This window comes from Otolemur garnettii, unplaced genomic scaffold (genome assembly GCF_000181295.1).
Source record: "Otolemur garnettii isolate 467f Iridium unplaced genomic scaffold, OtoGar3 scaffold00003, whole genome shotgun sequence".
In the NCBI taxonomy this organism is placed as follows: domain Eukaryota; kingdom Metazoa; phylum Chordata; class Mammalia; order Primates; family Galagidae; genus Otolemur; species Otolemur garnettii.
Genome location: NW_003852398.1, coordinates 45,846,239 through 45,870,093, shown reverse-complemented (window position 1 = coordinate 45,870,093; position 23,855 = coordinate 45,846,239). Strand labels below are relative to the sequence as shown.

Below are 23,855 nucleotides of genomic sequence, written 5' to 3'. Positions count from 1 at the left end.
TACTGGCTAAGGGAAGTTGACGACTAGGTAGGTAATGGAATGATGGTCCCTAACTCTTCAAATAAGCCCACATTTTCTGGCACAGCTGGGCCATTTCATCCCAGAGAGAATGTACAGAGTAAACACCAAACTGTTCTCAGGTGTCTTTTAGAAACATATATTTTATAACCGCTTCATTAAATTGCTATGTACAGAGGACACTTAGGTTGTCTTCGATTTTATTTTGAATTATGAGAAACAATTTGGACTGCCAATTTTGGACTTGTCTTTCTCTTATATACTTGTGTCAATATTTCTTTTTGGTGAAACTGCTCAGCCATTGAAGATGCACGTTTTTGGTTTAAGATAGGACAAAATTGACCCTCAGAGTATTTCTACCAATTATTCTGTCACTGGCACTGTTTTAGAGAAGCAAATTAATTCTCTAATTTGAAATTTCATTTCCAAATAGATGACAGTGAATGGCACTGTCACTGTTTCCATTGTAATGGCCTTAGTTAGTGGTCAAGTCAGTCCCGTTTTCATACCTTCAGCTATTAGTCTTTCTGAAGTCTTCTGTTGAGTTCCCCATCAAGTAATTTGGAGGTCTTCTACTCCATTGACCTTCTACATCAGAATTACTTGTATTTTAATATATTCCTTTGTTATATATAGTAAATATTTTCTTTCCATTTGCCAAATTTATTTATGAAAAAAAAATTTTTTTTGGCAGTTTTTGAACCCACGATATGGGCCAGTGCCCTACTCCTTTGAGCCACAGGCACTGCCTATTTAATTTTTTACGGCAATTTTACACTTTAACATGGTCACATTTGATAACACTGGCCAAGGTTTGTTGCATCTTGTTGTTTCTTTAACCAGGCTTTCTCTTCTCCAGAGTTACCATCAAATTTGTTTATTCTCTGTTAATACTTTTGTTTTGTTGAGTTTCCATGAAAAGCAGGTTATGAACGATGCATGGGAGATGTTCCTATGTACATTAAAAATGTCACAGTACTGTGCATTTTCTTGCAACATGTGCATGTATAAATACATAAAAATACAAGGAATCAGTTCAAATCGCTAATAATGATTAGTCTTAAAGATACGTGAAAGAGTCTAGGATTGAGAATTATAGTTTAAAAGATTGTTAAATTTACTAATAATTTTTGAAAACCATTTGAAAGTGCTTGTGTATTGCTTTTATAATTAAAGGTCTTTCTGTATATTTATTATGAAAACAATATAACACATATTAAATTATAAAAAAAGAGTGAGTTATTAACATTTTCACTACCTATAACCCATTTCAAATTTTGTTATACTAACAGTCTGTCTGTGATTGCATTGAGTTGTTTTAAAAGTTCAAATTAGGCCAGGTGTGGTGGCTTATGCCTATAATCCCAACGCTTTGAGAAGGTGGGGCCAGAAGTTTAAGTCCAGCTAGAACAACATAACAAGACTCCATCTCTATTAAAGAAAAAAAAAAAAAAGCCGATTCCTAGCTACTCCGAGGCAGAGGCAGGAGAATTGCTTGAGCCCAGGAGTTCAAGGCTACAATGACCCATGTTTGCACTACTGCACTCCGTACTGCAATCTGGCCTGGGTGACGCAGTGAGACCTGTCTCAAAAAAAAGTTCAAATCAAAGCGTGTAGACAGCTTTTATTATTTTTAAAGAAAATTAATATATTGCATGGATTTTACAGTATTGCCACATTAATTCAGAAAAGTCAAATTTAAAACCACATATGTGCTCTTCCTGAATATGTCGTAATTTACTTTATCATCTCCCTAATGGTGGACTTTGAGATGGTTTCTGCTTATTTATAATTTTGAAAAGTGAATATTCTTCTGTGTAGTTCCTGCTTTGTGGCGCTTCTTTAAGACCTTCCCTATTCCAAAATGATAATCTGATCTACTCTATTATTTTTGGTAAAATTTTTATATTGTTGAATTTAATGAAACAAAGCAAGGAGGTCTCATTTTGAATCTACCCGAGAATAAATGACCAGCACTGCAATTACTGAGTCCAGATGTGGAAGTAACATGGCTCTTCTACAAGGATTTCCCAGAGGGCACTGATTTAATGAGTCCACCAGTGAAGTTTGAAAGGACCAAGTTTACTTAATTTTCATCAGCTACATGCTACAATTTTATATGCTTTTTTTAAAATTGCTATTTGAAACAGAAAAATTGTGACTGGTTGTTTGAATTTATATTATTATAATTGTGCCAAAGTGACCACGATTCCAAATCTATTTCTCTACTTATTTTTCTACTTGTGATTTATACATATCATTTACTCGTTTGGCTCCTAGGGTCCTATGATTGCCTCTTTACACAGTGTATTTCACAAAATCATATTTACACCAAATGTTTTCTCAACCTATTTCATATTTTTAATCAAACTTCCCCTGTTAATTCATTTTTTTAGAATATTGAATAACTTTTTTCTTTTAAGATGCTCTATGGTTAGTTTTTTAATTCATTTTTTTAGAATATTGAATAACTTTTTTCTTTTAAGATGCTCTATGGTTAGTTTTTTATCCTCATTCAGGATGAGGATATTTAGGTAGAATTCTGAATTCTATTTAAATAAAGATTGAACGTGACTCAGGCGAGGGCTTTCTAGGAAGTACTATGATTCTTCTGCCTTTGACTCTGCCTGTTCAATAATCTTAGATATGAAAATTGATTATAATTCATTTTGCCAAACTAAAACTAATCTATGAGTAATTATTAATTCCTTGGATGATGAAATCAGTATCCAAAAATATTTTTAACATGATGGCTTCATATAAGAATATAAAACTTGTAAGAACAACAGCAACAAAATGTTCTACAATTAGTTTAACATAAAGTCATGGGTAGAAATAAAATGGCTTAATGCTTACTCTTTATTTCAACCAAGATGGAAGATAGAGGTGACAATTAGCCAAGAATTATTTATTTCACAAGAATCATACCCTCCTTACTCTCCATTTGTTCTTGGTAGATTGCTCTCAAATATTTCATTTTTCCTAGTATTTTCTTTTCTTTTCAAACTGCATTGATTTTATCCATTTGTATTAACATTATAAAATCCATATGTATTTGTGAAGAATTTTGAGGTGAGACACTTCTTCTATTTTATTAAAATTTGTATTGCATTTCGCATTAATGAAATAAGGAATGGAATGGTGATCAAGTAGTTGTGTCTAATTTTTTTTGAATTGTAAACAAACATGTTCATATTTTGGGATGGTTAATTGCAAAGGGCAGAGCATAGGGAGCATAGAAGAGTATTCATATGGGGCTACTGAGTTTCAGTGCTCGTCTTATTCCATCAGCGGCAGCATTGGAAATGGTTCATCACACCTTCCTGATACACGCTTTTGTCACTTGCTGTGCTGGATGCCGTGCCTCTCTGATTTCTTCTTTTAGATTGTTAAGCTTTCTTTATATCTCCTTTACACTGTTGTGTCCTCATGCTCCCATGGGTCTTCTCTCATTTCTATCTACACAAACTCAATGGTCTTATCCCGTGTCACGGCCTCGATGCCAAATATCTGTCAGTCTGTAGCTACAGTTCATACCTCTCTGTTGAACTCCATTATTGTTTATCCAACAACCTACAGAACATTTCCATGAGGTCTTATAGATACATTAGATTTAACATATTCTCAACCGAATTGGTCTCCTCCTTCTCTTCATCACCTTCATCCCTCTCTGTTCATGTTATCCTTTATATTGTTGATGGCCATCTTGACATGGGCCAAAGTCACATTTGAATTTTGTGACTTCTTCTTTTTCTTTCAAATGGCAAATCCAAGCATCAGCTCATTCTTCTTTGTTCTAGCGTCAAAATGTATCTTGATTCTGACTGGAGTGAACCATTTAAAATAAGCCCAAACATGTTCATTAGAACATTCTGAATAAAAAACATAACGTAGTGAATATTAAAAGCATGGATGTGCAGATAACCATCATCTTCAGTGTAGTGTTTACTTTTGAGCAATAAGGGAAGGAAATGGTGGGGAAGGCATATAGGGTCCACTTCAACTGAATTGATACTTTTTAATATCTATTTTTAAAAAGGTCTATACCAAATAATTACTAATTTTTGTTAAATACCAAGGATGGAACTGAGTACTTTATTATCTTGTACATATCTGAAAGTTTGAAATTTTCCTAATAAATGAGAACGCTTTCCATTTCATCATATGCCGGTCTGCACCAGTTTCTTAAAGTGGTATTTTTCAAATAGTTTCTTATTTCAGCTCATCCTGCACACTAAAGACTTCTTTCACATAACATTCTTTGCCATGCATTAGAGCCAAAGGAAAGAAAGACATTCAAGAGAAAGACATCCAAGAATAATAAGAATGAAGGACAGCAAACCCATCTAATATCAGAAATGGTTATAATAACGGAACTAGGAGAATATTTGTCATATGTTTGAAGCATAAAAAGATGCTTAAAGAACCAGAATCAGGACTGGCATGGGAGCTCAGGCCTGTAATCCAGCACTCTGGGAGGCTCAGGTGGGGAGGATTGTTTGAGCCAGAAATTCAAGACCAATCTGGTCATGACCCTGCCTCTATAAAAAAAATAAGAAAAAACAGCCAGGTATGGTGATACACACCTGTAGTCCCAGCTATTCAGGAGGCTGAGGCAAGAGGATTACTTGAGCTCAGGAATTAAAAGCTGCAGCAAACTGTGATTATACCACTGTACTCCAGCCTGCACAATAGAGGGAGACTCTTTCTCTTTACCAAAAAAAAAAAAAAAGATACAGAATCTGAACTCTTAGGCAAGTAGTGATGTTCTGAACCTTTTATAAAAATCTGAGCGTACCATTGTCCAGTAGATACCTGAATTGCTTCAGAGTTATAATTGCCTTACTGGTGAATGAAATGCACAAATAGAATTTGAAATATAGTGTTTATCAATAATGTTGAGGAATGAATGATCTCTTCTCTGGGTAGAATTTGGAACCAACTGACCCCTAATTTCTTTTGATGTTCTCTAGCCTATAAATCCTAAAGCATGACATGATGTATGGACGTAATGGTCCTGATGTGGTCTGGAATTTGCAGATTGTGTTGGGTTTCAGCGTGTACACTGTGTTGTATTAGCTCTTCAGGTATATCATTGCCTAAGGCGGCTTCTGACAAATCAGCAAGAGATTACTTTAGTTTTTTTTAGCTTCTGTACTAACTGAGAGGACGTGTACACCCGAGAGAATTAAGAAAGGTAAGGAAGAGAAAAAGATTAAGTGGGTGTTTAAAGTTCTCTCTTGTCATATATATACACATGTATTAATATTTGGGGATGTCAAAGTAAAGTAGCAGACCATGAAAGAAAGCTTTGTTGAAACACAGTTTATTGGTCCACTTAAGGGTGAAAACATTATTATAAATTTCTTGGGTATTCAATTTCATTCAAATGGGGATGACAGAGACTTATCAAAGGGCTGTAAATGAGATTTTTTTTTAAAGCCATCACTAAATTTTTGGTGATGTGGGTGCAAGTGGGAAAGAAGTCTTAAAGTCTACAATAAGTAAACACTTTAATTATCATTATTATTATTACTTGTTGTTGCAGTTTGGCCGGGGCCGGGTTCAAACCCACCACCCTCAGTATATGGGACTGGCACCCTACTCACTGAGCCACAGGTGCTACCCAACACTTTCATTATTGTAAAGATACTTAAGATTGACAGTGTGGTTTAAAATGACTGCCCTATTTTGTACACTGCTGTATTTCCTACATCTAGGACATGAACTGACACAGAGTAAATATTGTTGAATAAATTATTGTGCTCGTTTGACCTTTAATTGGAACCTGAAAATAAGCTGCGGCAGATTTTCCACGTCTCTGAGTACCAGTGCTGTGGCCCCTGACTAGTTTGCTCCACTAATCTTGTTTCCATGGTAAAATGAATTTGCATCTACTCTCTAGGGGTGTGTAGGAGGTTGGCAAGGGCTCTGTCAATTGTGAGGTCACCAGTAAGACCTGGCAGTGATGAGTGCTTCCCCAAATCACAGCTGTGCAGCCTTCTCAGTGGTCCCATTCGGTTCCACTTAAGGCGCATAACTGGGCTGGAATTGCATGAGATAAGCGGGCAAGGGCTCATCACCGTGAATGCTCTGAAAAGTCGCCGAGTGACTAACCCTTTCACAACGAGGGGTGCAGCTGGATATGCACTAACTCATTAAATGCTAGGGTGGGTGGTGAGTTGGAAGCCACTTTTCTGTTGTTTAGGAAATAGTATAGGTCAGGCAAAGTTAAGTTAGTCAATAAATTTAAATTCTCCTGACTCAACACTAAGGGAGATGTAAAATGCTTTCATCTGCGACCAAACGAAGTCATGCTGTTATGATTTGAGAATCCTGGGGGGCTGGTGAAGGCATGGAAATGTTTCTTTGCTCAGTCTTTGCTGCTGAGTTTAACAACAGCGTGAAAACTACATGTCTGATCGTCTTGCACGGTATTCCTGACTTTTTCAACCTAAGCAACCAACACAGGCGCAAGAATTTCCTCCGAGTGACCTGAAGGAAAGTTTATTCCTGTCTTTTCTTCAAAGTCACTTAAAAGTGTCTAACTGTAGAGAAGGGTAAATTCTGATCTTTTCCCCCCAAATAAAATCAATTATACAAGTTCCTACTGTTCCTAAAATCTCACTAATCCTTCCTGGTCATCTTTGTTCCTTCTCTTCAATATTAAGGTCCTGGGGGTCTGATCTTAGAAAGCTCCTCCCTTTTCCTTTTTCTGTCTATACTTTCTATCGGCATAACATCATTCATTCTTATAAATTGAAAAACGACCTTTATTTTGGCAGCTCCCAATGTATATCTCTAGCTCAAAATCATTCACTAAGTGTCATTCCCCACCTCTCCACTTGATTTCTCCATTTGGATATTTCACAGATGCAGCAAACCTACTAGGTTCTCGTCAGACACTTTGATTCTCTACCCTTAAAGTTTGTTTCAGCTCCGGGATCTTACTTTTATATCTCGGTCACAGGGCTCCTACCTTCCCCTTCTTAAGTACTAAAGCCAGAACCTTTAGAGTCATCCTTAATTCTTCTGTGCTACGGTTCCCTGCATTCCAGCATCATTCCATTAACACCTTTGAATGGTTGTCCTCTAGTTTGGGAGAGAATCCAAAATAAATTTCAAATGTATTTGCTTTTGTCCACACCCTAAGTCTAGCCACCATGATCTTGCACCAGGACTAGTAGAAGTCATTTCAAACTGTCCTGCTTATCTGCTCTTGTCACCCTATTATCTGTTTTCCAAAAAGAGAACAAGAATGGTTTTCTTAGAATTTACATTACATCATGCCACCGACCGTCATTTGCTTCCCGTTATACTTCAAATGAAATCTAAGCGTCTTATCGTGGTCCTGAGAGCTCTACATGAATCATGCCCTGACAGCCTCCTCTGTTTCTGCCTCTCTGATAACACAGAATTCCTGTTAGTTACTGCCTCCATCTCCAGTTTGGCTGTTCTTTAACAGTGTCGTGGGTCACTAATGCCACCATTATTTACTGCTTTAGCTAATGTGGCAGCCTCTCAACAAGTCTTGTGTATGTCTGTATCAATCTTTCTTTTAAAGTGTAATCCAAGCCATACATACATCATTTAAAATGTCAGTGCTTACAGTAAAAATTACACAGCTGAGCATGGTGGCTCATGCCTATAATCCCAGCACTCTGGGAGGCCGAGGCAGGTGGATTGCTTGAGCTCAGGAGTTGAGACCAGCCTGAGCAAAAACAAGACCCTGTCTCTAAAACATAGCTGGAAGTTACGGTAGGTGTTCATAGTCCCAGCTACTCCGGAGGTTGAGGCAAGAGAATCACTTCAGCCTAAGAGTTTGAGTTTGTGAGCTGTGATGTCATGGCACTATTCATCCCCAGGGCGACAGAGTGAGACTTTGTCTCCAAAAATAAATAAAAATTATAGTAGAAAAAATAAAAAATATCCTGGTCCCCCTACCCCGTTTTTAGATTTCTGCCTTACTGGAGCAATTCCATTTCTTCTGGTACTTGCCTCTATATTGCTAAGTATTATAGCTGTATTATTACTTGTTTTTTTCTGTTTTAGAAACAATACATTTTACTGGGCCATATACACATGGGACACAAAGATACACTGGTATAAATAATAATTAGAAAGTGTGAAGTTTTGTGAGGACAAAGTAGATGTGTTGAGTTCCCCTCAACGTGTCTTCTAGAATCCTAGCCTGGGAGTATGGTATTTCCCCTACCTGAGGCCCCTTCCACCTGCATTACATTCATTCTCATCTGGCTGGCTCCACCTTTTACCTTCTGTCTTAATTGAAAGGCTGTCGCCCTAGAAAGGCTTTATTGGACCACCCTCTCTAGTACCTCAGCCTCCACTCTCTCAGACCCTTATTTATTTCTTTGATAATTCTTTTTGCAATTGATAACTTCTCAGGCATGTTTGTATGAAGATCTAATTTTTTCTGCACCTCCCCCCCACCCCCATCCCATATAAGATCACTAAAGAGAGTGATTCAATCCGTTTTCATTTTCGTATCCCCCGGTGCCTTGCATACGGCCGTGTGGTAGGTGCTCAGTAGGTATATTTGTAATGAGCATGAAATAGTCATCAGAAAGATATAATGGAACATGACAGTTTTGGGCTAGACTGGTGGATAAACTGGGAAATAGATTGAAAGCTGAATTGGCTCTCTATTTAATGTTTTTTGGCATAGTTAGATAATCTATAGTCATTCCAAAGGATTAATTACAAATGGTTATAAGCCACAAGAGTTTATAGTAAATGAATAGAGATAAGAAAGTATATAAACATTAATACCATTTCTTGACATGATCAAAAACTAGTTAGAATATGAAGTGAGATCTGAGGCAACTACCATAGTAAAGACAACAAGATACATCAGTTCTGTTGGGTAAGTAAACGTCAGGACGGAACCTTCATTTTCCACGTTCCCACTGCCACCTCCTTTCAGTTCTTCAAGGTAGAGGGCAAAGGACAGCTGCTGTTACTATCACACTCGTGACCTTGTCTATAACAAAATTAAAATGGAACATTTGAAGACTTTTAAAAATTCCTATCAGTATCACAGCTGGAGGGAAAGATAGACAAGGATAGCGATTTTTAAGAAAATGCAAGAGAAACTATGTTCTTTTCATTTGCAGGCGTGAACATGCTTTTTTTTTGAGACTGAGCCTCAGTCTGTCATTCTGGGTAGTGTGCTGCGGTGTCATAGCTCACAGCAGCTTCAAACTCTCAATCTCTTGGGCTCAAGCTCATGTGATCATCTTGCTTTGGCCACCCAAACAGCTGGGACTACAGGTGCCCGCCACAGCGTCCGGCACGTTTTTCTCTTTTTAGTCGAGACAGGGTCTGGCTCTTTTTGCTCAGGTTGGTCTTAAACTCCTGTGCTCAAGCAATCCACCTGCTTCGGCCTCTCAGAGTGCTAGGATTACAGGAGTCATGAGCCACCTCACCCGGCCTAAAATATGTTTCTGTATAATAATTATCTCAATAAAATACGACTGTGTTGAAACATAGCAAGTCCTCATGAAGCACTGTAGAATTTATAACCAGTGTCAAAGCAAACACAAATGGTTTCTACACCAAAGAGGACTTCCCTGAGGGTTTGTTTGAATGTGGAGCAGTAAATGATGCCGCTACGGAACCCTCCGCCTTCTCTGGGATTACCGTTTCCCACTGGATAGCTCCCTTCCAGCTCACCGGCCTCGCTTTTCCTCAAACATGCCGGGATCACTCCCGTATCAGGACTTTCACTTCTGTCTCTGCCTGGAATGCTGTCCCCTGTCCCCCTGTCCCCCTGGTCACTTCTCAGATGCTAAGTCTTCTCTCAGATGTCCTTTCATCTGGAAGGCCATTGGCACTCTGTAACCCCTTCAAGTCCTTGGCATGCCCTGAATTCACATTATACATATGTAACTTTCATGGAGTAAACAGGACTCAAGGGATAGAATAAAACACATTTTGGGCTGTCCCCGCTCCCCAGTTTTACTTCTGGTGTTGTTTACCCTTAGACTGTAAGAAGTCCTCTGGTAAATTTAGTCACAAAAAGTCTCTGTTTGGTCCTTAAAATATTTATTCCATAATCAGCAAACCATCCAAATTCACATAAATGTAACCATTTCTCTGCCACATGCCCTCTGCATTCAGTCTTTCTTGGAACAAATCACGTGCGGTGGAAAGGAGGGGATGAGCTCAGAGTCCTCGTCATTTCCCGCCCTGGAGCTTTTCTTCCTTTTGCTCAGGGCTCTGGGATTTCTCTGGTTCTGCAGCTCTGGAGCTGATAATGACCGCTGACAAGGAGGAGCCAAGTTCCTGGGTGACCCGCAGCTTGTGGGATGCTGTCGCTGAGCTCCACATTTGCCAGGTGCTTTTAAAGGGAAACTGCTGGGCACCCACCACCGAAGGAAGCCTGGAGGTGAAACCTTCAGCCCCCTGAGAAGGCCCAGGTGCCTTTGACAGCTGTGAAGTCTGATCACATAAAACAGTCAGCTCGAGATAAAGTTCAGAGCCTTCCACGCAATATTTTTGTCTTCTGCTTTGTGAAGGATGGGGCCTAGCCTTGTTATTGATATCAGATTTTGGATGTCTACCATGTGTGAGGTGTTGTGCTTGACATCCAAATTCTTAGTGCAAATTTTTGTAGAGATGAGGATTATTTGAAATCATAGTCACAGGGCTGGCATAGACTTTCACAGATAGTCTCATCAAGGCAGCTTTTGGGTGGGATCCCGGCTGAAAAACATACTGATTTGTGAGCTTAGGACGCAATAAATCTTTTGGAAACTCAGTTTTTTTCAACTATCAAACTGGTAAACATCTGTGTCTCAAGGTTGGTGTGTAAATTAAATGAAATGATGCACGTAAAATGCCTGGCATCCGGGCAAATTATCATCTCATTGTTTGCTTTATAAATACTTTCAAATTTGAAAAAGAACAAGTAAAGGACAATGTAATTTTTAGCCTGGATAACTAAAAAGATGGTAGAGCTGTAAACAGACATACAAAAGCAGGAGGCACTAGTTTGGAGAGAATGGAATGAGGTGAGACCGTGGGAATGAGAGGTGAGGAGAATGATCGGGAGGGGAGCCGCGGGCTGCCAGGGGGATTGGGAGTCATTTCTGGAGAGGGGTTTACCAGGCCCTTGAAAGCAGCACGCAGAGAATCATTTCTGACCCAACACCAGCCTTGGAAATGCAGAATGATCTGGTGAAGGAAACAAATAGTTTCTAGAGAAGCCAAGGCCAGGGCAACGCAAACGCACAGAGGAGAAAAGGGGTCCAAGATGCAATGCCGTAGAAAACAGGAAACAAAAAAAGAGGTGGGTGGCCTCAGAACAATTTGGGGGGTTTTCGGGGTGGAGGGAAGGGAGGCTAGAAGGTAGTTACAAATGTAAGTGAAATATAGGTAGCAAGTAAATACAGAAAGATGTGCTAAAACCAAAATTTAACTTGCACGCGAGATCACTCCTGTTCACTGTGATATTGAAATGATAGTTTATGGAGTAAAGCATAAAACAAACATAGGTCGTTATAATGTTTGCTAAGTCCAATGTTATGCTTACATTTGAAGCTGCATAGCCCTTTCTTTACTTAATGATAAACACTACCATACAAGAAAATGTTAAAGACAAACACACAAATTCAGATCCTGCAGGGCATCAGACATTGGTCTAACCTATTTTTACAAGTAGGTACTGATGACAGATCCTTTTAGCAGCTTTGGTTTTACCGTTTACAAATAGAACCCTGAAACATAGTACACCTTATGTATTATACTAAGATATTCAAGACCTGGTTTCGTTTTCCCATCAAGAAAATTGCCATTAGATTTTTTTCAACTATTTGGGTTCATTTTATGTTTATGCTACATCCTCCCATTTCTCTGCTCACACCAAGCATCTTTTAAAATGGAAGGCTGCCATCCTCTTTGCCCCTGCTCATCAGGCCTCCTCTCATAAGATACATCCTTGCCCTAGTCTTAGACAAATCCAGCTGTCCCTCAAGACTTTTCTCGTATTCTGAAGTTTTAATGATCTGTCACTTTAGCGTTTACTACATTTACTTCTTGTGATGAGCTATATGTTTTGAAATTATTTTAAGTGAAAAAGTTGTACCTGTCTATGATACATAAAACAAAGTGTTGATGTATAAATACACTGTGGAAAGTTAAGTCAAGCTGATTAATGTGTCTCTTGCCTAACGTATCTGTCATTTTTTCTCTGATAAGAACATTTAAAACCTATTGTCTCGGCAATTTTCAAGTATACACGGCATCGTTTTTAATTACAGTTACCATGTTGTGCAGTAAGTCTGAAATTTATTCTTCTTGTATAGCTGCTACATACTTCATTGCTGAGTATCACTCTGGTCACCTTCAACGTACTCCCCTTGGAAAGCCATGCACTGATACCTTGTTATTCTCGCAAGCACTTTTCCTAGAACGAGTTCGTGAACTTAATTGTCAGACCTCCTACTCTACAGCTCTGACGGCCATTCCAGAAAAAGAGCCCCCAAATTGCTTTGAAGGGTGGACTATGCACTGGTGTTGATGCACAGCTTCCCAAGCGGAGTACTTTGAAGGTGACCATGGGGATATTCAGAATGGGGTATGTGGCGCTTTTTCTAGGATGAGTTCATGAGCTCAATTTTCCGACTTCCTATTATGCCACATCAATTCATGTACTTTTTTTTTCCTTCTCAAATCAAGGAGACAGTATTTGCACAAAAGCAAATGCAGCTTGATTGTCATTTGTCCAACACAGGGGCCCTTTTGCAGAGAGGTTAATATGGGTTTCTGTTCTTCCACGGCTTGTAAAGTGACAGTGCAGATAAAACGACTTATTTTGTTAATGGAAGAAGTGAGCCCTTTGTAGGAACACAGAAAAGCTGAAGATTTTTTGCAATTCTGCTTTCATTCAAGCCAGCATTTTGAATGGCTCCCCTCGCCGGAGCATGTCGCGTCCCATAGGGTGGTATCGTAAGGTCAAATAGAAAGTCTGCATGGTGATGCTTGGTGCTAAATATGCCCAGCGTGACCTAAGTCTGGCACACAGCAGTCAGACCGTAAATGAGCATTGAATGAATGAGTCATCATTCATAATTATGCCAACCTTATTTTTCCTTTGGAAAAGTGGCTTTCTCATTTTTAAAAATGTCTGTAGATATAAATTCTTCTGCAACAAATAACATTATGTTATGAGGAAGCTTCCAAATCTTAACCAAATTAAACTAAACACAACAAAGTATTTATTTCAGACAATATTAAATGTGCCAATAGGAGGCTACAAATCTTAATAAACTTTGACTCTTTGGACTTGTTTAGTTTTCCAGTCTATAGGCAAATCCTTGGGCGCTTGGGGTTATTCTTACTATCAAAGTAAAAATAACAGAGAACCTCCATGGAGTAGCAGCTCACTTTCAGACCCCATGATAAAATCGTTCCATGTGTTTTTTAAAAAATATTATCCTTCCAATAACCCTATGTAGTAATTGGGTAGATAAAAAGACCGCAACTTTCCTATATGGGCTATCACAAGCATCAGCGTACGCAGGGTACTTTAACTACAGTTTTCTGTTTGTATGTATGGAGAGTTTGGGGATGGACACTGTATGTGGCTAGCAGTAAGTTACGAACCCAAGTAATCTAAGTTCAGATTCTCTTCTAGGAGTCATTCAATTTTATGTGATAGCACTCAATTACATTTTGTAAGGTTTAAAAAAATTTATAAGGTTTACTGCTATAAATCTAAGCATGTTTATAACCTGTTAAAAGCATATATAGATAGCAAATCTATGATTTAGGTAAACTGACCGTGTTCTGACCAAATAGCATAATTATTATTTTAATCATCAGCCACACTGTCGGTTTTATTAGTGGCCTGTAATACTTTGTGAACATCAAGGTTCATGTATAAGAATAACATCTTTCTGTCTTTTCCCAACCAGGATCTATGACGTATGATGGGACACCACCTGTTCTTAGTCCTTGTGTAGATGAACTACATCTTTAATGGCTATTATTTACTATTTCTTATTTTTACTTTTCTCATGTTTCTTATCAGATTAAGCTCAAGGGAAAAATTACTGGACTTGATGTACTTATAATTCAAGCTCGTTTTAGACGTGAGAGAAGTAAAATGTGTATGGAAAATAAAAGACTGTGTTTGAAGATATATTAAAACAACACAAAAATATTTGGCCCAAACATACATGACAAATATATTTTTTAATTCTTTCATGACAAATATTTCTGAAGGGTCCTTAGAGTAATTATTATTATTATTTTTTTTTTTTTTGCAGTTTTTAGCCGGGGCTGGGTTTGAACCCGCCACCTCCGGCATATGGGGCCAGTGCCCTACTCCTTTGAGCCACAGGCGCCGCCCTAGAGTAATTATTTTTGATATTATCTCCTATCCCCAAATGTTTTGGGTTGAGGGGGAGAGGAGAGAGAGAGAGAGAAACTGGAGGGTACTAGTGAAGCAGAGAGAGAGAGAGAAGTGAAGGGAGGGAAAATGGGGGATAGGAGACAGAGGTGGCAGAATTGCTTATTATAGTTTTTGAGAATTTTTTTTTTTAGTAATAAAATGAGATCGATTAGGATTTTGAGATTTACTTTTAACATGTCTTGTAATATCACTCAGTACTAAATAAAATGAAGTAGCATATTGGCAATTAACTGGCCGTTCTCTATAGAAGATGCAATACACTAATAATTCAAACAAAAATTTAAAAAATTCCTGTATACTTTTAAGGAAATATGAATTTTTTTCAGAGTAGATTTATTTTTCTTAATTTCTAGTTTGGAAGAATTACTGTATCTGAAAAAGTAAATTTGTTACTGTGCTACTTCTATGTGGATCAAATTTAAGTGAATTGTAGTTACCTATTAGTAATACAAAACAGAATTTGGAACTTCGATATTAGCAGCTTCAGTATGAATACTGCAAGTTTTCGTGGATTATTTTTTCAAAACTATTTGCTAAAGAGATGACATTGTCAAACATCTGCAATTTTATACATGAATTATCTGGAGTTAAATAATAAAAATTAAAAATTTTCATCAAGTCATTTCCTATTTTTCCATGAGAGCACTTTCCAGTTACAATGTCAATTTATATTCTAACTATAAATTTAGAAGATTAAAAAAAGAGATTATCAGGCTTAGCTTTAATATATTTCAAGGATACCTACTTGTTATAAGTTCTTTTTGTTGATTAAAACCATATTTTACAGTCTAACCCTCTGTTTCACAACTGGATGACTTTTCAGAATGTAGCCCTGTTGAAATGAAACTTGTTTATGAAAGTGATGCTTCATCTTTTTCTAATTTATTCTTTAAAGGTTTTAAAAATGCTTAGTAGAAGACTTTCAGAATATTTTATGTATTAACTTCAATGCCATGCCTCTTGAATTTGCCTTGATATGTTAAATAATGATTGTCAAAAAGTTGGACTGTGTTGTGTATGCAATTAAAGACTGCATGGCTCTTTCTGTACATGCTGTACATGTAAGTGACCCCATGGGTCTCCCAAAATGAGCCTTTAACATTCCAAAATTTTTACTATGCATCTGTTGCTGGCGTCTAGCCTCCCACCCACACAGGCTAAGCCCAACTAAATGAAGTTGATGCTAGTGCAATAAAGTATATAAAGATGAAGTAATAAAATGGGGAGATAGTCACCTTATTAGCGGGGTCACTAAAATAGTTTCTCTAGAAGACTGTATGCACATTTGTTGCAGAGCACAGAATGCTTGAATGGAAGACCCTACAAAGTGTTTTTAAATGGTATGTTTTACACGTCTTTTGTGTTATATATTCCAGATGGGATTCATACAACTCAAAGAGGACTTCATATTTATCGAGCCACTCAATGATACAATGGCCATACCAGGTCATCCACACCGTGTGTATCGGCAGAAAAGGTCGATGGAGGAAAAAGACCCAGGGAAGTCAGCTCTTCACAGTCATTCCTGTGGTATCATTTCAGGTAATGCCTTTGCCAGGAAGGATTTAAGGAAATACAGTGTGAGATGGCTCCTTTAAAAAGTTCTCTTTTTCTCATCTAAATAATAGCTGTCTTTATCTTTAATATGGAATTTCTTTTGGTTAGTAATAAGTATAATAATCTTGTATTATTTTATGAAACAGTACATCGTAATGTCAAAAAGTAGGAACTCAGAAGGACTTCAGAGATTAACATATAATATGTCCTAGGCTTTTCTTGAATTGTGAAGTGTTCCTCATGGGATACTGTTCACTTTACTGGAATAGAAATGACACAAAGAATTCCAGATATCCTGAAACTGAATACTGTGAGCTCATAGCCTTACTATAGTCCACCCCTTAGATATTGCTGTTAGCTTTTGCTTTCTTTCTCTGCCTTCCACTCTCCCTCCCTCTTTTCTCTCTCTCCCTCCCTCCCTCCCTCCCTTCTTCTCTTCTTCCTCTCTTCCTAGCCATCCAAAAATAATTTTGGAGGTTAAAATTAGCTGTAGAATAGGAAAAAGAGTAAAGATTTATACCACTGAATTTTATTCTCAGTGTTCAAATCCCCTAAGTCTGGAACTTTTCAGAGGCTCATAAAAATTCCCAACCATCAAATCCTTCTCTTTTTTTGTCTGCCAGCTCATCACTGAAATAAAATGGGGGTGACGGTTTTGTGCATATTCTTCTTTTAGGCAGAGAGCGGCAGCATTTACAAGAACTGTAAGGAATATGAATAATTTCTGTTACCTAAGTGAGACCTACATGTCCCAGCGAGCCTTGAGAAAAAATTTAAAAATTTTCCTAGGAAAAATTTTTAGACAACTAAGACAGACATCTCAGTGATTCTTCACTGATATGAGAAATATTTTCTATGAAAATTTGAGGAAATATGAATTTATTGAAAAATTTTCCAAATAAAGTCTTTAAAACTTGATCTGCCCATTTGAAATTGTTAATATAGTTTATGCTAAAGGTATCCACTCTAAAATTGACTATGGAATTTGAGGCTGGCTTCGCTGTGGGATTTGTGAACAGTAAGTCACATTTGCAGAGACCATAGCATAGGTCCATTGGGTAGGGCAGGGCGTTCAGGGAGTCAGATTCAGAAAAAAAGTTATGATGTGTTTTTGTTTAGATACATTTATCTAAAATTAAAGTTATTTCTAATTTATTTTGTAAATAGTCTGTGTAGAAATTATCGTCAAAACATGGTGAAGTGAATCTGTCTCCAGGTAGCAGTATGTAATGTCCATGACCAGGCCGATTTAAATGAGATACACCTCTGTTCCCTAGTCTAAGCACCACAGACACAAAGGAGATAAAGACAAATGAAGTTAAGCAAAAATGGCAGCATTATGAACACACAAAAGAAAGCTTTAGAAAGTGAAATGATCCAAGCAACAGCAACCGTTTGCATTTCGTCCATTTAAGGTCATTGCTTTGTCATGTGAGTTGTACTAAGTATCTGCACTGTGTTCACTTTGGAATCGCAGTAAGCTCCAGCTGTTCTAATTACTCGTGTTCACTGATGGCACGAAGTGGGCTTTGTATGCCATGAGGCATAGAGGAAAGGTTTCTAGAACATTCTTAATTTTAATAGGTTAATAAAGCATAAATACAGGGTTCATAATTGGCCCACGTTGTTTGTGATGTTTCTAATAGATAACGTTTTCTAGGCATGACTGTTGCAGATTAATGTTGACCTACTTGGATCAAGGAATTGTATGTGGGGAGCACTCAGCTGTCATCAACGTCGTGATTTATTGAGCTTACCTCTTTCAGATGCTTTTTAAGAGTTCAGCATTTAAAAAAACTTTTTAAAATTAGCAGTGCATAAAATAAAATCTTTGTTTACTTGGACTGATGTGTCCTACTGTAGTTCTTCTTTTCTTCCTTCAGGCTGATATGTCAGCAAACTAATAAGCATAGTCCAAATTTTGATAATGATGCAATATTTGCCTCTGAAAAATAGAAACATAGTTTACTCATCTTCAGCTTAGTCCATGCATGATTTATTTTCATTGTTTTGATGGCTTAGGAAGACTATGCTTTTCCATATTGATTTCATGAATTTTTTTTTCGAGATAGGAAGCTTCCTATTTTAAAATGACTTTTGTTGTGTTCTTTAATTAAAAGATAATATAGAGGAGGGGAAGGTGCATGAGGTTGAAAAATTAGAGGCCTGGGGTTCAGGGCCAAGCTTCATCTTGTTTCTGCTAGGGCATCTTGTGAAATTCTCTTAAACTTTGGAACTTTAGCTTCTTTATTTGCAATATTGAGCTCAATGACACAGCCCCTATTCTCAAGAGGGAAACAGTGTATCCTTTTAAACAAGCTGATAAATCAGCAATTATCTTGTGTGATAAAAACTGGCACAGATTTAGTACAGGAGATCCCAAGCTTCGGAAAGTGACAAGCTGAGACTCAAAGATCAAGTAAACATTTTAAGATTAGAGGAAGAAAAGGGAGCCTAGTATCTAGGTTAAAGTACTGGATTTTGGGGTCAGACTGCTGTGTTCACACACGTATGCTACTACCTAACTGTGTGATCTGGGTAACGTACTTTCTCTCTCAAAAAGCAATATGCAAATTTAAATAAAGAAATACATAAATAAGTAAAAGGGATACTTGAACCTCAAGACTGCCCCCAGGATTAAATGAGATCACAGGTGTAAATGAAAGACATCCAAGAACTTTTTTGCACGTTGTTGGATGTTCATGGGCAAGAGTGTTCGAGGCAGAAGGAATGACACAGGCTGAAGTTGGAGGAGGGAGAAAGCATCTCCCGGGTGAGCAGAAAGCAAATTTCCACACTCGAGAAGATGCAGCCCTGGAAAAGGCATCACGCTCTTTTTGTGTGTCCTGTTACCAATTTCTACTGTTTAACATTTTTGTATAAGTTTTTGACTTGCTGTGAAAAAGACATTCATGGAGTTGAAGATAAAGGTTTCAGTGGGACATAGAGATAGATCATCTCTATCCTTAGAGTTGGCGTAACCTGGCCGCTACTGAAATAGCTCCCGTGCCCCACGCATAACTGTTGTCGATGACTGTCGAGGTGACTGTCAACGTGTGGAGGATACTAGGGAGAGATACACTGAGCCCTGGTGAATGTGTTCACGTTTCTCTTCTAGCTGGAAGGGTGCAGCATCAACCCCATTGTTTTAGGTCGTGCATTTGAGTAGAAAGTGGTCTAAAGATTCAGGAGATGAAGATGAGCTAACCACAGATGCAGACAAGGAAAACATCAAGGAATCCAATTAATAAAACTATGACTTCAGTGTGCCTGGGTTTTATAGACAGTGGCTAGTTTGTGTGATAGCGTCCACTATGAAGTTGAGATTCTTAAGAAACCTAGAATTTTCTATGTAGATTATTTAAATGTCGCATGAAAATAGGGACACAGGAAGTGGCCAGACTGGTGTTGACACAGCTGTTGCCGGCTGTGGTAATCAAGGAAATATACTACATGCTTTTCTGCCTCTCTCTTACATGACCCCTCTGCCACTCTTGATACGGACAAGGAGACTGTCTCCTTCAGTGAACTATCCCCGCGGTTTCTACCTTAACCTTCATTTTATTGATCTTTCCCCTCCATCTCCTCTATGGGCATGTCTTCCATCCGTATGCCTCTCAATGTAGGCACTTTTTAGAACTGCTGCCCTTTCTTTGTGCTTCTCGCTCCATATACTTTCCCAGGCTACTATGATCTAAATCCGTGGGCTCAACTTAGCATTGATCCGTTCTAAACGGTCTCCATTCCAGCCTCTCTCCTGACTTCCAGATGTATCGTAACTTCTATTCGGACGTCGTCCTCAAGCTTCTCAGATTTAGTAAGTCTGAAACTGGACCCACCACCTTTCCTCCCAGGCTCCTCTGCTGATGTCCCCCACTATTCATCTCCTCCCTAGAAAGTGAAAAGTAACTTCCCCCAAACCAAAACCCAAACAGCAGCCAGCAACAGGTGTTATTCTAACCACTTCGTTTCCTACGTTACGTCTGATCGAGGTTCCTCGTGATGGTGTCTGCCTCCTGCGTCTCGCCTTTTAGCTCTTCCTTCCACATCTGCTTCACTGTCACTGGAGAACATTCGTAAAAAATGTGTCATGTGCCAGTACTAGTGTGTAGTTCGTATCTGAAATTATATTTTATGTTTTTGGTGATAATGACATAGTAGGTAGTATTTTTATTATTTTGTAGACAAAAAAAATAAAAAGAAATAAGAGAAATGGAAAGATTTAAAGTAAGTACCCTCAGCTTTTGTGACGGCATACCAGGAAGCACACCCATCCCTGACCTTGGTCTCTGGAGCCCGTTTACATATCGCTCGGATTCCTGCCGTTTACTGTATGTCTTCTTGACTTCAGTCTAGACTTCTCATAATCTAGTTTCCAAATTTTCTAAAAGGTGCCTTTGATAATATTTCTGTCTGGGACTCTCCATCCCTTCATGGTAAAAATTTATACACTTTAGGTTTGCATAAAAAAATACCTGCACCAAATCACCTGGGGATTAAATTGAAAACGCAGATTTCTGGACCCCATCCAGATATACTAAGGCAGTTCCTGAGGCTGAGACCCAGGGAATCAGTATTTTAAACATGGGTGGCAAGATCTGATTTTTTTTCCTTTTATTTGATACAGACTGTCAGTCTGTGCTCAGTCTAGAGTTCAATGGTATCTTCATAGAACACTGTAACCGCAAACTCCTGGTCTCAAGAGATCTTCCTGCCTCATCCTCCTGAGCAGCTGGGACTACAGGCCTGTGCCACCGTGTCTGGCAAATTATTCTTTTTTTTATTTCAGGCTTCTTTATTCCATGAATATTTACCAGAACATCACCTATAGGCAAAACATTGACATAATCATTGAAGATAACATTGGGACAAATATATCAATTTTATGAGGAAACAAAGGCATTATCTACAAATCAATTACAAGATAAGTGTACTCATTACCACCACTCGTAGTAAAGTTGAAGATCCTAGCTAGTACAATTATGATAACTTAAAAATCCCAATGGTTTGTAAAAAAATACAAATTTCACTACTTCCAGACCAAGTTACTGGCAAGCATAGTTATATACTTGCAACTATACTTGTATAGTTATTTTGAAGTTAGCTACATTGCTGAACTTTTCTATTGTTTTTGGTAACTTGCAAGTAACTTTTTTTTTTTTTTTTTAATAGAGACAAGGGCCTTGCTCTTGCTCGGACTGGTCTCAAACTCTTTACCTCAAGTGAACTCTTTGCCTCAGCCTCCCAGAGTGCGAGGATCCAGTGCAATTTTTTTGCATCTTTAGTGAGTCTTGTGTACATCTGAATCTTAGAGCTCTTTCATTTCTACCCCTCTGCATCATACTCCCTCATGCTTCTAAGTCTGCTGGTTTTCTTTAAGCCTTTTTGGCTCAATAAAATGCTAGACACAGGTGGCCTCAGTTTTCTTCCACAAATGCTACTCACTGCATATGAGATTAGATCCCAGGCACATAAATTTGAATTCAGTTGAGCCTCTTCAAACAAAAATATGTGAAGCCACAATCTTCTTGGCAAAAAGTAACAGAATTTCAAGATGAGATTTCATTACTAGGAAGCACATACAAATTTTTAAAAGACCTTTAGAAATACCTATTATGTTTTCTATTTGCACTCACTGATGGTTGGGATAGCTGGACAGTAAGCATACAGACCCTGGCCCGGTTAAGGGTTGAGGTAAATATATTTTTTCCAACAGCTCCTTTGCTATCCAGTTGTATAGATTTATATGTAGTCATCTCTCTGTCAAATGAAGGAGCACATATCCATGATTCCTAATGGGTCTGAAATTGTAACATTGTTTAATTTTATTAAGTCACATTTCCTAAATCTGTGTTACTTTTCTCATATCTGCTGTAGCCATCAGAACTCAGGACCTGAAGTCCCTGGTCTAAGTAAGAACTCTTCTGGTCAGGTGTGGTGGCTCACGCCTGTAATCCTAGCATTCTGGGAGGCTGAGTTGGGTGGATTTATTGAGCACTGGAGTTTGAGACCAGCCTGACCAAGTGCAAGACCCCATCTGTACTAAAAATAGACAACACAACACAACAAAACAAAACACTAGCCAGGTGTTGTGGTGGACGCCGGTAGTCCTACCTACTTGGGAGGCTGAGGCAAGAGGTTCACGGGAGCCTAATAGTTTGAGGTCACTGTGAGCTATGAGGCCACGGCACTCTACCCAGGGCTGCAGAGTAAGACTCTATCTCAATAAATACATACATAAAGTTTGCCTTTTTTTCTGTCTCTTGTGATGTCAACTCCACACCCTAATCTGTGTCTTCTTTGAGCTCCATGAGGTCATTTCAGTGATACTGTGATTGAGATCATATTACTCCCTTTTCTGTTTTACAGTCTTCTAGAATGCAATCCGGTTTTCTCTTTTGTGATGGAAAACATCTTAGAAGGGAGAGAATTTGATGTAGGCTGTGCCCTCATTAGATTTCTTAAACACAAATGGTTGCCTTAAGAGTTTTCCTATATCTTCAATGCTAACCAATAATTTTAATATGACCAGTGATTATTTACTCTAGGTTTTAGTTCATTTTATTTGATGAAATCAAAGTGTGATCAATATTAAAATCAAAATTATATTGAGAAAATAGAGTGTATTTCTGGGTGAATCTTCACCCATGCACATGTGTCTCCTTGGAAATATCATAAGCATGGAACTATCCAAAAACATATTTTCTATCTCCATTCTGAAAATGCCATCATAGTAGCTAACATGCATTTCACATTTAATATTAGACATACATTAAACAAATTACACATGTACATACATCTCTAGTTATGTATAATTTTTTATCTATAGAACAAAGCTAGAGAAATTAAGTTTTACCACATTGTCCCAAAGCTAGTAAGCGGCAAAGCAAAAATTTGTATCTGTGCATTTTGACCACAGAAACTTGTTCTAAAAAATTTACTTAGATTGTGAATGTCTGGAGGTTTACTTAGACCTATAGTGGAAGGCTTACTTAAAAAAAAATAGTATCTTGGCTCCTTTATAATTCCGTTTAGAAAGGGATAAACTTTATTGGTGAATATCTTAAAACATTCTGGTTCAATTAGTTTAGGTCACGGATTGCATTTACAGTTAATTTATTAGAATTAGATACTGTATAACAGAAAATTCTTTATAATATACTTAATACTTATTGAAAACATTTTAAATGATAATAGTGATATCACCTCTCTTGAAAAAGGAGTTTATCTTTTTGTTGTTCTTGTTGTTGCAGTTTTTGGCCTGGGCTGGGTTTGAACCTGCCACCTCCGGCACATGGGGCCGGCACCCTACTTCTTGTGCCACCCAGGAGTTTATCTTATTTATGTTTAAAACATAGCTTCAATAGGTTTAATCTGGGTTCAACTTTCATCATCAAAATGATTGTTAGAATCATTTTTGCAAGTTTAATCAATTCTTTATGCAAGTTCTGTGCAGAAATGTAATTGTTTATAATGGGTTGATCCTTTTTGGGGTTCTGATCATTTTAATTTAATTTTAGCAATAGTTATGCTACCTTATTTTTGAAGCAATAGTTATGTTACTTCTATTTAGCAAGTAACTGAAAGGCATTAGATAAATATTACTTATGGTAATTTATAACACTTTTAAAGCAGAGGAGGCAAAAACTTTATTTAATGCTTTATCTTTATTGACTGCTATTACTCTGCTTGAGCAGAGAACTGGAGAGAAACCAAGCAAGATAGGGAGATTAGGCTCGGCGCCTATGGCTCAAGTGGCTAGGGCACCAGCCACATGCACCTAAGGTGGCGGGTTCAAATCCAGCCTGAGCCCGCCAAACAACAATGATGGCTGCAACCAAAA

At 38.0% G+C, this 23,855-nt stretch overlaps 1 protein-coding gene across 1 annotated transcript in view; it reads left to right on the top strand.

Moving 5' to 3' along the window:
• ADAMTS19 (ADAM metallopeptidase with thrombospondin type 1 motif 19) overlaps window positions 1-23,855 on the top strand; it is a 208,781-nt gene that overhangs the window by 16,737 nt on the left and 168,189 nt on the right. Inside the window, exon 3 of the mRNA XM_003782335.3 lies at window positions 15,832-15,997. Coding sequence (XP_003782383.3) covers window positions 15,832-15,997 — 166 coding nt within the window. The remainder of the gene's footprint in view (window positions 1-15,831; window positions 15,998-23,855) is intronic.